General features: G+C 34.7%; 1 protein-coding gene across 3 annotated transcripts in view; it reads left to right on the top strand.

The window, feature by feature from the left end:
• The first annotated feature begins 854 nt into the window (after positions 1-854).
• Positions 855-16,594, top strand: part of LOC137393094 (uncharacterized) — a 47,017-nt gene continuing 31,277 nt past the window's right edge. For 2 of the 3 annotated variants that reach the window (XM_068079504.1, XM_068079506.1), the window contains exons 1-4: positions 855-934; positions 9,429-9,547; positions 10,350-10,733; positions 14,468-14,707. In XM_068079504.1, the coding sequence (XP_067935605.1) occupies positions 9,493-9,547; positions 10,350-10,733; positions 14,468-14,707 (679 nt within the window). In that variant the 5' untranslated portion in view covers positions 855-934; positions 9,429-9,492. Of the gene's footprint in view, positions 935-4,039; positions 4,224-9,428; positions 9,548-10,349; positions 10,734-14,467; positions 14,708-16,594 lie in introns of those variants that run through there. The other variant, XM_068079505.1, reaches the window with a different exon arrangement.

Below are 16,594 nucleotides of genomic sequence, written 5' to 3'. Positions count from 1 at the left end.
TTATTCTTTGTGTATTGAATATAGGCTCAATTGAAAACCAAGACTCTGATGTATTGAACTATATAATAATTATTTAATTAAATAAGCAATTTATCATTTAATTTAAAGAAGCAATGTATCATTGAAAATGTCTTATCAAAAGCAGTATGACAATTTAAAGCCATACCCAAATTATGTAGTGTTCCACCCACCTGTTGCCACTTTTTGTTTATGATCACAATTGAAAGCCTCGCTATTTAGCGACCTAGTAGAATAGCAAGAATTAGTGACATTGATTTACAAAAGAATCTAAAACAATAGCTCAATAATACCTCTCACATACCTAATATTCATTGCTAATATTGCACTGAAATTTTCCCTGTTGCTGAAGGAGTAATTCTACCTTTTGCTACACTGCCACTCTACCTTGTAATACCAAATTCTAATACTACCAGTCTGCTAGTATTCTGCCTTTGGCTTTTACTGTTTTAGAATTAATAATTTTATGTGCTAACAAACAAGCTGTTCCTTCAAGCTGTCTCCAGTTTATATGGAAGCTTCCTAACATATTCATAGTTTTTATAAAATGATAATTTACTTTCTTCAAAGTCAGAAAGTGTGTGGACGATCCGGTAATTCAGTGTTTTCGGGTTGTTTCAAGAATAATCCTCTTTTAAGTTTTATGTTAACCTTGTTTAGTAGAAGTTTTATATAATTGCCATTCATTTTTATTCGTAAAAAAGCTGGTAAATCTCATGTGCTTAAAATATACATAATTACAATCAAAAATACACTTTTAAAATGTATGTGAACACATATAATAGGCTCTTACGTGTTTTGAATGTAAAATGCTAGAGTTGATGCTTTTTTTGTACATTGCAGAGCTAGTTTGAGGCCTTAAAGCACTGGCTGACAACTCCTGCAGGAAGAGAGTCGAGAGTCTTTACATGTCCATGTAAGATTTGAATAGTGGTTGAATCAGTGCTCTGCTCTTTGGCACTCTCAGTTATTTTATCTCAGTTATTTTATATATAATTATTTTATATATAATTATTGTTTATTGCCATTGTAAACTATTAGCTAAAATTAAAACTGTCAGGCGTTTAACCACTGATGCTTGTGCGCCGGGGTGAAAGGTTCTCATTCAATTTTTGCTACAAATTACCTTTTTTTCCACCTGGTGAACCTTTATTAAGGTAGTGTTGACTACCCAAATGCAATCTCCTTTTGTTTCTTAAATCTGCACTTTTTCAACTGTCTTAAAAGTTAGGCGTTATATTTGGTATTTAACTTGCTATTTTGGCTGTATGCTCCTTCCTTACTTCATATTTGAATTCTCCTATACTGCTTATGTGGGTTCTGCGGCTAGGTGATTGGAAGAAATTTTCTGATGAACAATTTGTTTGGTTGTCACTGCATGGCCCAACCTCAAGATTAACTTTTGGTGCAACAACTCCATGTATAACATCGAACCTGCTTCTTGAAAGTCGTAACTAATGCATCCATCACCTACAGGCAAATATCTGTGTTAAGTTCTTCAATGGCATCGGTATGCTAAATATTTACAGAGTGCCAACAGAATAGCGCTCCTATATGTACGCGTATATATATATATTGCTTGTTGTTCTTAGAGCCAAGGCTTACTGTTTTTCCGCATGAAAGGTCATATGAAGATAATGTGCCATATAAGAAGAAAACTCACTTTGGGGCTTGTGTTACTTAGACAGAAAACTAGACCCACACATTTGTTCTTCAGTTCAGAATACAGTTTCGTCGATGCCTGCACGCATTTTTATTGGTGGTCACAGTTGATAAACATCGCTTCTAATCACCGAAAAATTAACACCTTATTGCAAAAGAGAATTATTTAAGATATAATAACCTGTAGGCTAACGTTGATGAAAATAACTATTTTATTTACACAGGCTTCCTTAAATTTAAGATTGTCTCGGTCATAAAAATTTTCATAGTTGATGGCTTAAGCAAAAACCATCTAGTTGGCTCTTCTCAAGATTTTTCAAATGCTGATAATTGTCTCTCACATAGTGTATAATGGCTGTAGTGTAGTCATTAACACTCTAAATGGCCAAGCGGGTCAACGGTTCAATCTTCACTCCAAGCTGTCAGGAAGAGCCACCGGTCTGTACTTGTTCTTGTGTCTCAAGATTTGCTGGTCATGTTGCCAGCAGGTTCAGTAGCCAACTTTATCATCACACAAAATCTTGCTCGTCTGGCTTCTCATAAAAGTTCTCTCAGGCGTTGATCCGCATGAGCGGTATGTAAAGCATAAGCCCAGTAAAACGAGCTGATAGTTGTCTCCAACATTTAAGCTACTCTGTTTTGTGCCAACTCGGGATGTCATGAGCCATTCACATGTTTTGGCTTTCTAACTTCCTGGTCGTTGATAGATTGCTTACAGATATAACTATGTTGTGTCTGGCCTATTTTTAGAGTGCTTAAAGATTGGGTTGTTCCTCCAATTTTTGTTGATCAATCATTAGCTTGCCTTTACGTCTCTAAACGCATCATGGTAACATTCAAGTTCGGGAAATTTAAAGATCATCGTTTTTGGTATAGAATAGTGCTTTAACCCTTTGGCAGGGGAAACGACCAAAATGTCGTTTACCGATTGCGTGGGGAAACGACATTTATGTCTATTTCGGTAGACGTTTATAAAGCTGTCGCCTAGTAACGTTAAACAAAGGATACGAACACTAGTAATATTAAATATCATCAACAAGATATTGGTCAATGATTTACGATATGAAACGATTATCTGAGAGGCGTTGCTTTGTGCTAAAAGCTAAACAAATCGCGGCTCCTTGGAAAAGAATAAAAGTTGGAAAAACCAGTCAACATCGGCTCGACTTTCAAAACGGTAAAATAAAAGATTATTTGATCCTGCAATCGTTAGTGATTTTTTGTCTGAATAGAATAAAAATAATTCAAATGATTGAAGTGATGTAAACTTTTTGGACTTTTAATATACTTGGAATATACAGAGAAAACGATCGTTATGGTGGCTCGCATGGCTACGTTTTAGCGTTTGACTCTACTGAAAAAGAATGCTTCCAAGCATTTCATACAGGAACAATTGCACATGGTTGTATTTTTGTATGAGTAGTAGATATGTGAATGAATGTTTATGTACAAAAAAATTTGTTCATAGAAACAAATTTAAGATTTGAGCTATGCATGTTCATAAAATATCGATTTTATTGAATTTTCGAAAATAAATTACACAAGTTTCGGTTGTTTTTGGGGGGCTTATATCTGGTCAAAGGGTTAATAGTAAGCCATTTGTTCATTAGTCTAGCTCATGAACCAATAGATTGCTAGATGGTCTCCCGCGTTTAACTGGCTCATCAGTTTGCTAGGGGCATCAGTTAGCAGTTGCTCGTTTGTTGTTTTCTATTGTTTGGAAGCCTTCTGTGATTCATTTCATTCTCAATTCACAAGCTCTTCACTTGAAAAAGTTTAGACAAGGGCAGGTGTTGAAGTCAAGAATTACACAGCGTTGTGTCAGTTTTCTTTGTTATTCATTTAAGTTTTCGCCTTCTGTGGCGTCTTGAGCCTGTTGGCTTTAACTAATTGCTTCTGAAATGGTGGTTAACCTTACTTAGTCCAAAACAATCCTCCGATTGACCTGATTTAATGTTATACCATAGAACGTTGTCAGATAACATGCTTGTGGCCAATATAGAATTCACTTGGCTTGTATTTAAACTTTCTGTCGATTCGCTACAATTAACTACAATCACAGATTAGTATTTAAACCTTTTAATATTACAGTCTTAACGGTGATAGGTCTACTGTTTCATCATGAAATTCACACTGCGCTATGCATGACAGAAGGTTAGTGTTAGTTAATTCTAGCAACAGGCAATGTAGCACGGCATTCCTATTCTTCTAAACAACACTTGCTGATTCATCTTTGTTCCTGGTGAACTTTGAAGGATAAGTTGCCAGTCATCAATTATTAGTCAGTGTTAATGGTCGCGTTGTCAGTCGAGCATGAGATAAAGCCTTGCTTCGAACAGCCTGTTCATAACCCGTGTTAGTCAAGAGTCATTCCTTCAGTTTGGTAGTCGCTCTTGGATTATTAAACGCTCGCTCAGCTGTGTGGGTTGTCAGAATATCTGCAAGCACTTCTTCACTGCACCGACACGTATTTACTCGGGTTGAGTTCACAAATTTCTTAATAAGACACCAAGTCGAAGTTCAGCTATAACTTCTATTAAAGGGTAAGACTAGATTTGATAATTAGGTCAGGAGTGTAGTGTCTGGCAGTTGGCAGTAATAATCTGGAGTCCAGTTTATTTTGTCGAATTGATTCACTGTTATCTGAGCTAAATTACTGAACACCCCTTGAGCAATGGTGTTCAACTGTCTCAGCGAAACAAAGGCCTTTCTGTTATTGAAGTGCTCAAATGGTTAAGTGGTAGTTTGTTTCCTAGACAAGCCATAGCTTTTGACTACCTTTACTAAAAGTGTTTTTTTTCCGATACAATGTTCTTTAATAACGAAAGTCTGTTTTAATCAATGTCCTTTTTAAAGCGTTTCATCGCTTTAGTTATCATGCTTAATAACACAGTTAATAGGGCGTGAGTGGGCATGACATGAGTTGTCTCCTGATGATTATACTGTGTGTGATTATTAGATAGTATAGTACACTTCATAGGCATGCGCTGTGGCCAGTGATTCTGACTTAACAATGGGTTAATGCCATCAAGTATGTTTATTCACAAAGGCATTTATTCATTGCGTCTGGTCAAGCTGGGGGTTAATGATGGGGTTCCTACCCTCTTCTGCAGGTGTCTGTCATCTAACTGTGCCCTATAGCAGGCTTATGCTGATTGTGATTCACGATGGTATTCATACTGTTACATCATCAGCAATATGTTGATTCATTTTATTGTTTTGGTTGGGCAAGTACCCTGATAAGTAGGGTAAACATTGTAAATTTGAAATCATATTTCTCAATTCTGTGTCCACACAGAATAACTGCTTTTGCAGTTATTGCAAAATCACATTTGGTGTTACTTAACCAGTCTCCATATTGTCAATTACTTTGATTTGTTATTTGTTTGATAACTTTTGTTATTAATTGCACCCAACCGGTTTGTTTCATATATGAAATGTGTAGTAAGCAGTCGCAGTCTTTATGACGCTGTACAAGCATTTTTGATTCATTTGAATGAATTTGATGGTAATAATGACAACGATTCTAGTTTCAAGTGTACACCCAGATTTTAGTTTGCTATGGTACATCAGAAAAACTTCCATTCCAAAAAATTCGGTTTCCAGTTTTGGAACCAGTCTTTAAGTCTGCCAATAGCATCACATCCTTGTATTTTTTGACCTGTTTATGATTAGCATGATCTCAACTTTGATCATCTACTTTGTACTAGTTGTACCAATTTTAAACCAGATGTGAACCTACACCATAGCCATCCGTTGAATTAACTAATGATGATTCTATTAACCTTCTGGAACACATTTTTGTGAATTAGTGTTTTAAGCGATGTATCTAGCATATTTTAGACAAAGGTCATCTTGGCATTGCATTCCCTTCAGCATCTTCGCCTCGATTATGTTTACGACCTCGCATTGATACAGATATGAATAGCATGGAGCCATTAGTACTGTTTAGTAGAGCTCTCCTTGCGCAACGGCACTGTTTTATTATGGCAATTTATGGATGACACGCCGAGTCTGGAATGTTGTGGCTCTCTCACAGTACTTTAAAATACATATGTAAAGACAGGCGTGTGACTCATTGGTATGTTTATCTTTCATAGACTACTTTTACTAACTCAGAACCTGATTGGCCCCTGTTTCTCCTAGTTTGATGAATAGACAGCTCAAATGACTTCCATGGCCACAGATTTAGTCTATTGCTTTCCTATAGGAAATAAAAGTCAAGCACGATATAGGCTCGGCTCACACCAATTTTGGTACATTAGTCAATGTAGTGTTGGATGAAGTGCCGTGGGTAGTTTTATGTTGTCCTCAAGATATAAACGTGTTTGTGGCAACTTTCACTCCACCTGTTGGAGCCTATATGTAAAGGTTAGGTCATAATAAGCCTATTGTTAAGCCATTCTCATATCAAACCAACAAAAAACTGGTTGGTGATATCATATTAATTGTGGTATCTTTTACGTCTATGCTACGTGTTAACATATTATTGTCTACACTAGGCAGTCATGTAACTGTATATATTTATCTTTTTACATTTGTGTATAATGTTGTTTGGAATGGTATGGTAATGATGGATGGGTTTAAAAAGTTATATTTGAAATATAAATTGCTCAGTATTTTCTCTTGAAAATTAGTAATCTAAAATTGTCAAATTCATGTTTTATAACCAGCTTGTGTAATAATATAGATATAACTAGTTTTCCATGACCGAGTGAAACTTTTGCGCATACACATGCCATGAGTTGTGTTTTACATACCAGATTCAGGTCCTAATCCTTTAATAGGCAATTTTTCTAAAGTTTCTTCTTGTGGGAAATTTGTTGAAAATTTTTCAATATGTTCAGCATTCACTATTTTAGCCATAACTCAAAAACAGTTTGTTTGATCTTTATGAACCCGAAATTTATCAATAAAAAACAGTGATACTAATAATGATTAGATTACATTAATATACATGAAATTTTTTTATTGTTATCATTATGTTGGCGAAGTTTTAGTAACGAGAATTGATGGTGAGAATCATCAATGCTAGACCTTGGTGACTCGAGACTTGGAGTCACCAAGGTCTAAATGTGACCCGCTGTTTTCAGATTCACCCAAAAAATATTTTACAAGCGCAACTGAAGACTCTACAACGTTGTGATTGATGATCAAAACGCTCATCAATAGTAGTATACGACTTGCTATCGTCTGGATATGCTATTGTTATGGAGTGGCTTCATTGGTCTAAAATATTTCAGCTTTTTCTCATAACTTTTAAAGTAACAAGGTTGAAATGAGCGACAATTCTTCCAGTCTAATATGTGTTATTTAAGAGTGGTTGCTTGTTCAACTTGGTTCTTTGACATATCGGAAAACTAAGAAAAAAAAATTGACACTGACCACATTAATGCTAGTGCCCATGATAATGTCCGTGGGTGATAGCAATATATAGGCGACACGAATGTCTGTTAGTGTGTTAAATTAATTGCTCATCTTATCATGTCTTGTGTGATAAGAGTACTTAACCAGCAATTCATTCTCACACTTTGAACGCTGGCCCTCGATATCGTTGATCAATAAATGTAAACACACAAAAATGTGGTTTAAAATTGTTAAAAGGCTTGCCAATAAGTTAATAAGCCCATGAATTAAATTGCCCGTGTCAGTCATCTGTAAGTTGAAGAAGTGAGCTCAGTATATGATCCCTGCCTTAATGGGTTTGAATCCGCAAGTACTTCTTGGAAGGTTAACTTATAGCATTTAAAAAAAAAAATTGTATTACTACCAATATAATAATGATATGTTCTTTTTCAGCAATGGTTTGATGTTAGACGAATTTGAAAACTAGTTTTTGAGATGAAAACACTCGTTATGCAAACTCCAAGCTTTAAGGCAGTCATTTTTCGGCAAAGCAAAAACATAGAATTACAATGGGAATGCTAAGGATTAGCCAAGGCTTGAATTTGAGACAAAAAGTATCTTTTTGATCATCACTCTTAGACATTTTTCCCATATCTAGTCACCATTCTCTGTTGTGGTTACGTAACAGCAGATAGTTATAATACAATGTCAATTCAGATTCCACAAATACTGAACAAGTCTGGGCTGTATTTATACATCACACATTAACTTTTAAGCAGTGGTTATATAATTATATCAATCGGCTTGCACTTAATTTGTGTGGAGTGTGTTAACAAGACATTCTTCTTTCACACTAATAAAAAATGAAAAGGATTGTTTGAGGATCAGTCCTTCTCAGAATTCATCTGTTAAAAACCTATTAACACTTGTTCTGCTGACATGAATAAAGATTTTGAACGGACAATTTTTCAATAGTCTAGATCAAAAACTGGCGACTTTAATATAACTACCTTAGTGTCGCAGCTGTTTTCGCTCGATATTTTACAGAGATCGTGAATCTTTCTGTCCATTTTCATGACTCAGACTGCTGATAAAACCTGATATTTGGTTGATATTACACAAAAGCATTATTGAAACCTCAATCTGTCGTGTTATTTGCCTCTGTTACTGCAGTAAAATTTTGTGCTGACAGTTGCCTTTTAAAAAGCAACTAACCATATCAAACCAAAATATTGAAATGTCTTGAATGATACTTAATGTTTAATCATTATTTTTCAACCAACGGTTTGGACTCTGTTGTAACAGTGAGATCTTATTCAGGAAGAAATTATTTGTCACTTCCTTCTTTGAAGGACAGTTCAACCACTGCATTCTCACTCATTTTGTCTCTGTTCAATCATATTTATAACTTGTTGGAAAAGAACATCACAACTGTTGAACACAGTAAATAAATTAATAAAAAAACAGATGGAAACTGGCTTCTGAAATGGTTTATCAACTATCTCCGTCCAAAATTGCTATGTAATTTAGCAATTGCTGTCAGCGACATGGCGATCATTAGTTGAAGATGTCGGTCTCAGTTGACAATTGCTCTGTCACTTGGCAGTTGCTGATATGATTAGCCACTGCTGTCTAATAGGCAGTCAATGATTACGATTGACTGCCACTATAGGGAAGGGGTTCAAAAACAGTGCCATGGCTTTCAAATAGAGGTTTTACGGTAATAGTGATTTTAGTGAACTCAGGTATGTGCATGTAGCATGTTTTCAAGTAGTAGTGTCCTCACTAGTAATTGTAACCAGCTGAAGGCCTCCTGTTTGTTTTCTTTTAGTATAGAAATTTATAGCATTTTTACCATATGCTTTTGCAACTTACTTATTGTACATAAGCAAAAATGAAGACCAAAAGAATCCCAAAAAACAAATCTTATCAAATTTATGGTCTTATAGAAAATAGGTATACATTACTGTTGTGATACAAAGAGTGCAAACACAAAGTTAGGTATGCGGACTTTCCTGTCATTTAATATGATACAGGCAGTCAATTGCTAATAGTAACCAAGTGAATAATTGTATTGTGTTCATTGTTAGTTAAGTAACCCTATTATGAATTAATTAGATAGGCCCTCTTCGATCTTGGTTTCACAATGCTTGATGTTTTAAAAATTTTGAGAGAATATGTCGACTGACCCGTGATCAAAGTTTTCGTTTAGTACTGAGGCGAGTCGTTATAAAGATATTCAGTAGCGAAAGGGTTTACAGTTTGTTGATGCTAAATCAAAACTTTGACACGCATATGGTGTTTTTCATTTACGTCATATATTGCTTGTCTATTTGTCGGGATAGTTGGAACCTCCTCGAATGTTTATATTAGGCTTACCACTTATTCCTATTGTGTTGTAGAAGCTCAGTCGTTTGAATTCTGGAGTGAAAAGACGTAATTAGGCTTTAAAAATACACTGCTAGGATGCATTGGACTGTGTTACTGTTGCTTGTATCTGCAACACGGTTTTCATCATCTGGTAAGTGAAGTTTATATTTATAGTAGTGCTTTGCTATATATATTTTAGAGGGTTGGAGTAGCAGTGGTAGGATAACATGTCTTGTCATGCTGTAGTCTGTGGACCACGATGCAGGGATTGTTATATGGAATGTTGCCTCCGCATTTATACAGCACAACTCAGCAAATAGGAAACAGGCTAAAATGATCAGGTTACGGTATACAGTCAAACCTTGACCAAATTAATATCAAAACTACTACAAATATTGGATATATGGACTTTGACCTTGCAAAATCCAAATTAACAACGTTAATTAATTTTATATTTGCTTTGTGTTTCAACATGGTTATATATTTATCATATATGTTCCTCTAATTTTTATATGCTAATTAATTTGATCAAATGCTATCACAACTTATATGCGCCAATTTCAAATATTTGGTTTTACCAAATATTTAATTGTCTCCGTAAAAGTATAATTTGATAACAAAAGAGTTGATGGTAGTGGTAAATATTATTGCAGTTTTTCACTTTAACAAATGAAGTTGAGTTAAAGGTTTTAGCTGTAGTTTTTAAAATTAGTTATCATAATGTCGTTCCGTTTGCTTTCAATCAAAGTGACATGTGTATAATCTGGCCTCGTTAGTTTAATAAAAATTTCTGCATTCTAGAATCAGCTTATATGCAAAAGTACGGCAGCTTTGTTTTGGCCATATGTGTTACAATAGGGAGAAATAAGTATTATGGTAAAATGCAGTTTTAAAAGTAGTATATTGGCAAACAGTGATAAGTAGCATAACCATGATGATATTTTGTTCTATAGCCCTGATAGACCAGCCGCCGACTATCAATAAACTAGGATTTTTAGCCAGCGAGCCTGGCAAAAATTTCCCATTTAATATTCTACAAGAGCCTCAAGACTTTGTTGTAACTGGAAAAGTCTCTGATAATCCTGATGAACGCAGTAGACTTATGTGTGAAGCTAGCAATGCTGACAATCTGCAATGGGAGTATCGTGAAACACCCAACCTTCTATGGAACACAACTCTGCCTATGGAAACTGAATCCAATGTTCTCTCTAACGGCGGAACAGTGATTACTCATATCATTTCTGCATCTGGTTCAGCTGTGACGGGCTATTATCGATGTATAGCCACGTATCTATCTTATAAATCCTTGTCACCGACAATTCGACTTGTTGTCCCATGTAAGTACCTTACTTTTCTTACAGGTTTTTTCTTACTTTCCTTAAAGGTTGTTCCTTACCTTCCTTAACGGTTTTGCCGGTTTTATCATGAAACCTTCCGGTAGTCAGATCACCTCCAACAACAAACACAATCACAAATGGTAGAAAATCATCGATACTTTCTAGTAAAATCTTTAAATTTGATGGTAGCGACTCTTGTAAAGGAAACTGGTAGCTCAAAAAGTTGTTGCATTACCAGTAACACATATCACTAACCATTAAGATGTAAATAATATTTCTTTGTAATATCTGCCAAACACTAGGCTTTATCTGCATATTCAAGTACAAAAATGGACTAAAAGATTAACGAAATGCAAATACCAACAGGAAACAGCTGTGACTTGCTATAATTATCATAAAACTGCTCAGTTTTTCAGTTGGATTCTCTAAAAATTGTCTGTGTAAATCCTTATTCATATAAGCATAGGTTGGTAAGTTTTGAAAATATGGTTTTTGGGAATAGCTAATTTCGACAAACAATTGATTTAATTTCCATTTTGTTTAAAAGATAAATATAGTGCTAGCCCGATGCGTACGATGAGACCAGACAAAAGCTGATTGGTGTGATTAAATACCCATGACTCAGACACTAATGAGGAATATAGAAATGCAATAGACCTTCAGTTTGTCGTAGACCTTTAAATAAATATACATGAGGAACCTGATACCCGTCTCTACCAGTTTATATCTATTGTTTATAATTTACCTACAATGATCTTATAGCCTGCCTTGCAATTTGTTGGAGCTTCAAATAGTTTTTTTTATTGCTTTCTAAATTTGAAAGCGTACTTTCATTTTATAACTATGTTTAATAAGGTTGCATAAAAGCTCGTTGCACTCATCAATGTTTGCTACAGTTTGTAGCCAAAATTGGCTTTTTATGTGCAATAAAACAGGAGTTACGAGCATCGATCCATTGTATGCTGAGATCAGATTACCGCAATCATGCTATTAAATAATATGCTATAAATCTGCAAATTTTATAAGTTTTATTATGATAATAATTTATCAAATGCTAAAAATATATATTCAAGAACAAGTGTCATAAACAAACCATAATTATAATTCAAGCAGCAACAAAAAGTAGCATTCAAAAATAAATGTAAACATTTTTAAAACAAAAATATTAGCATCATTCGCTCCGCCAGGAACGTTATGATTGTTGGTTGTGCTTTAAACTATTTCATGTTCTTCTGACTTTAATACTTTGCAAAATGTATTTTCGTCACAACCCATCTTCGGCACAGCTGAGCTATTCGATATTAGCGTTCAAACAAATTTTTTAGCAAAAGCAAACCTTTACACGATGGCATTTCGATTAGAAACTTCTAGCGCAAATATAAACCGTGTGTATTAAAAATAGCCTCAAAGATTTCTAGCACATTTTCCATCATAGATGCGAAAACGGTTTCCCACATACATCATAGTATCACAACGGTGTTAAAAAAGGAACTAATAGCCTGAGACAGTTACTAATTTTTTTGCGTTGAATTCAAATTTTTTAATGAAAAACCTAAAAAGATTTTGAGTTTGAAAACCGACTTCGATACAAACAGAAACAACGAACAAATTTATGATCATCGATGTAATCGAGTCATTATTAACCCATTCAGCACTAATTAGTTATCGGTTGACTGCCCCCAAGCCTAATTATTTTTTCTGTAGCCTTATAATTAAAATGGAGCTACAGGAAATTTAGTATAACTACAGTAATTTTCAAAATAATCCTGATTTGTTTTTTGCAGCTTAACGGAAACATTCCAGTCTACAATTTGACATAAATATCTCTGTAGCTTTACAAATTCTACTAACCACAATTTCTAATACTTCCGTGAAAAATATTTTTGATCAAAGTGAGTTTTTATGTTTCAAAGCAGCTATCAAGCAGTTTTTTGGCAGTGACATTGTTGGACTATGTTAGATTGATAGGGAGCTTTATCAGCAGCAAATCAAAAAAAAGATTTCTCAATTCCAAGTAATAGAACAGGTGTTACAAGCTTCTAACTAACACTACGTCGCTGACAGTTTTATCAATTACATAATCCGACAGCTTGCTAATTTATATTGAAATGCATTGCAGAGGTTATTATGGATATATTATGCATAAAACAAGATAATAAGTTACCAGCTAACAGACAATCACCAGCAAGGAAAATGTGTAAAAATTTAGTAAAGTATACTGTAAAAAATGCAGTAAAAATGAAGATGCATGAAAAATGAACATTTTATACATGTATGTGTATAAAAATATATATATATATAAATTTATTCATAAAAAATGATGAGAAATTGAGAGTTATTTGATGCCAACTACCCATGTACATTTGCTCTCATCATAAATCAATTGATGCAGTATTTTCTTGGCTTTGGTAGTTCTTGTAGTTACAAGAAAATCATAAAATTATTATTTGTTATAGGACAATCAAGTGATGAGTTCTAAAAATCGATAAAAATCTAAATTTTATTTGATTGACAATGTTATAATCATGTGTATCATAAAAAATCCATATCTTACACTGTTAGAATATAGTTTGTTCGAAATTCACAAACAAAATTTCGGCTTTTTATCGGTTTTTTTTGGTAAAATTCTATATATAGCCACATAAAACTTACCTTCTTCCATGAATAAGTTCTCAATTTTTTCTTGAAAATTAATTGTGTTGCTATTTTTTCCCTCTGAGCTGATTACCACATCTGATTCACTTAGGAAGTTTGCCATCGTCGTAATAAACTTTTTCCAAAACGGCGATCAACAAATTTTCAGAACAGTTAATATCTATCACGTAATTTGTTAGTTAAAAATCTATTGACGTATCACATATTTGGTATCAAAATGTTGCCCAAGCTCTTAAACTTCGTTTGGTGAATAAATAAAACCGATGTACCTAAACAGCTAAGCAATAGAGTGAATCAAAATTTAACCCGGAGATTTCGGGATCAGGCCCTAGGAGAACACAACTCTTCCCGTAATAACATGGAACAGGCCTGAATGGGTTAACACACTTTTGTGGACACTTTTCTACCGTTCACTCGCTATTATGGGTTTGTAAAAATTAAGAATGTCAAATTGTATCGGTCAAATAGAAGTGGCGTTCAATTAAAGGGGAGGGCACTCTATTTTTCAACCCTTCTACCGTAGTGGCGCTCAAATAAGGGTGGCGTTCAAATAAAGGTGGTGTTCAAATACAGGTTTTGCGGTATTTTGTCTCTCGCCATTGCATTGGCTAGTCCGCTAGTAGACAAAAATTCAGACATTTATTGGCATCTGCTGACAATATCTCCTTACATCACAGGAAAGAACCCAAAAACTAGTTTTCTGTTTTACTAACATCAAATTCATTGATTGAAAAGGAAATATCAAGAATATATTGTTATAAATAAATGTAATCTATTGTTATAAATAAATGTAATCTATTGTTATAAATAAATGTAATCTATTGTTATAAATAAATGTAATCTTAAGATGCTGCCAGTTAACCTTTAAATTGCTATAACGTTAGAAACAAGGCAAAGTTTGTCTCAAAATGATCTACTTGCCAACCGGTTTATAGTTTGTTTATTTTATACTCATTCTTACAAGTTCTCTTAATTAATCCATCTATTGTATTTAATTTATTGTAAGAATGTCTAATATTCCAAAAACTTTCATTCATAAATTTTCATTTCATAAAATAGCTTGTTTGCATGCTTTGCAGACATTGTCCCGAAATCATCTATCTACTCTGCTAAAGTACCTAACAATCCAACCCAGAACCAGCCTTTTGTTCTGCCCTGTTTCAAAGATATTGATGAGCAGCTTGTGCCCAAAGATGCGGCCAATTTTACCAATCTTTTGGTTTCGTGGATAAGACGTGAAGGCAACGTAGTATATGCATTTCCCGATGAGTTTGATGGCGCAGTCGATAAAGGTCGATTTAGTGTCGACCCTACTACAGGTATGTTAATATGTAGAAATTCACAATTATTCACGATGCTATAACACGCACGCAATAGCTCCTTAAAAGATTTACTGAGTCGTGTCTCTAAGTCAATTTATTTTAATTATCTCTTCCGCTTGTCAAGGACTTGCCATATCAGCTTGTTTGGAAACTATATAATTTCGCCCGTTCTCTCTTTCTCATCATACAATGCAATCCAACATCATACATGCAATCTCATCACACATTCCAACCGTAAGATGGATATGTGTTTATTTGTGTTCATTTTATGATCTAAAATTGTTTGTTTGCAACTCTATGACGAGTTCAGTTTTAATATTATATTAATTAGTATAATATTATATCAAATAATATTGTATTAAATAATAAAACTGATAATATAATCGTTATCTAATAATTATATTAGATAACGATTATATTTTAAACTTTAAAATATAACCATTATCTTATTTACTGATTGATTCCATATCAAACTGCAAAATTGCAGTTTCATGTGAGAGGTGTGCGGGGTTAGTAAAACGTGTGATGCGCGATGAATTGTGTGACGCTGCGTGATGGCTAAAATCATGCCAGATCATCATAAGATTGCTCCCAATGGCTTGCCAGATGCACTTAAAGTAATATCTCAACAAATCAGTGATTTTCTTGCAAACAAGTTTAAATTAATTTCAAGCTATTACAGGTCGACGTTCTTTTTAAACATGTTTGAATGTGACTCCTGACAGTTTTGGCTAGTTTTAATACATTTTGGACCAATTTTGATCTTCACACATCTTTCTAGTTTGAGAGAAATCTCAACAAACTAGAAAAATGCATGAGGGTCAAAATTTGTCCAAAAATGTATTAAAACTAGCTAATAACACTTTAAAATCTGTGAGAAATTGTTAGGAGTCATATTCACACACGTTTACAAAAACACTTTAACCTGTATTAATAATTTAAACTTGGAAAGAAAATCACTGGTTTGGTGATATATTACTTACAAGGCATCTAGTAAGCCATTATGAGCAATTTTAAGACGATTTGGCATTGTTTTAGCCATCAGGCAACTTCACGCGATTCATCATGCATCACGCGTTTTACTCAACCCGAGAGGTGTGCTCTGTATACAATAGTAACACTTCTCTACACAATAGTAACACTTCTCTACACAATAGTAACACTTCTCTACACAATAGTAACACTTCTCTACTAAGGCTTTTCAAGTTGCAGGAATGATAGGCGGACGTCGTTACACGCAGCTGGCATTTTCAATACTATATTGCTGGCGCGATCTCATGTGTCATCTCATTCACTGCTATAAAAAATAGTTGCTGTCCTGGAAGCAGTATGCAAGCCAGCAAATTGGTCCTAGTTGAACCCTTGGCAGCCTCGCAATGTACCCAGCTGCCTGTTACGCCATCTTTGCTATAATAAAAGCAGGGTTCATCTGTCCAGAACCACCCTAAAAGTGTTAAAAAAAAATTGCTTCACACAGGAATTTCACTCAGGCACTCTGATTTACAGTCGGGTGTTTTTATCACCGCACCACTCAACCGCCTTGTCACTTTACGAGTTATGCCCCCTTGGGAGTTATGCCCCCTTGGGAGTTATATCACTGTGCTTGGGACTGCCTATTGTGATTACACTTTACGATATATCACTGTGCTTGAGACTGCCTATTGTGATTACACTTTACGATATATCACTGTGCTTGGGACTGCCTATTGTGATTACACTTTACGATTTATCACAGTGTTTGGGACTGCCAGGTGTGGTTGTGTATATGTATTTATTAATCTCAGCGGAGTATGTTGGTCAGCGGTTATCTACCGTCAACAGACCCCTGCTGACTCAGTTGCTAATGCAACCTCTGCACACGCTAATGCGACCTCTACACGACCT

The sequence above is a fragment of the Watersipora subatra genome, chromosome 4 (assembly GCF_963576615.1).
Source record: "Watersipora subatra chromosome 4, tzWatSuba1.1, whole genome shotgun sequence".
Taxonomy (NCBI): domain Eukaryota; kingdom Metazoa; phylum Bryozoa; class Gymnolaemata; order Cheilostomatida; family Watersiporidae; genus Watersipora; species Watersipora subatra.
This window is presented reverse-complemented; position numbering and strand designations above follow the sequence as displayed.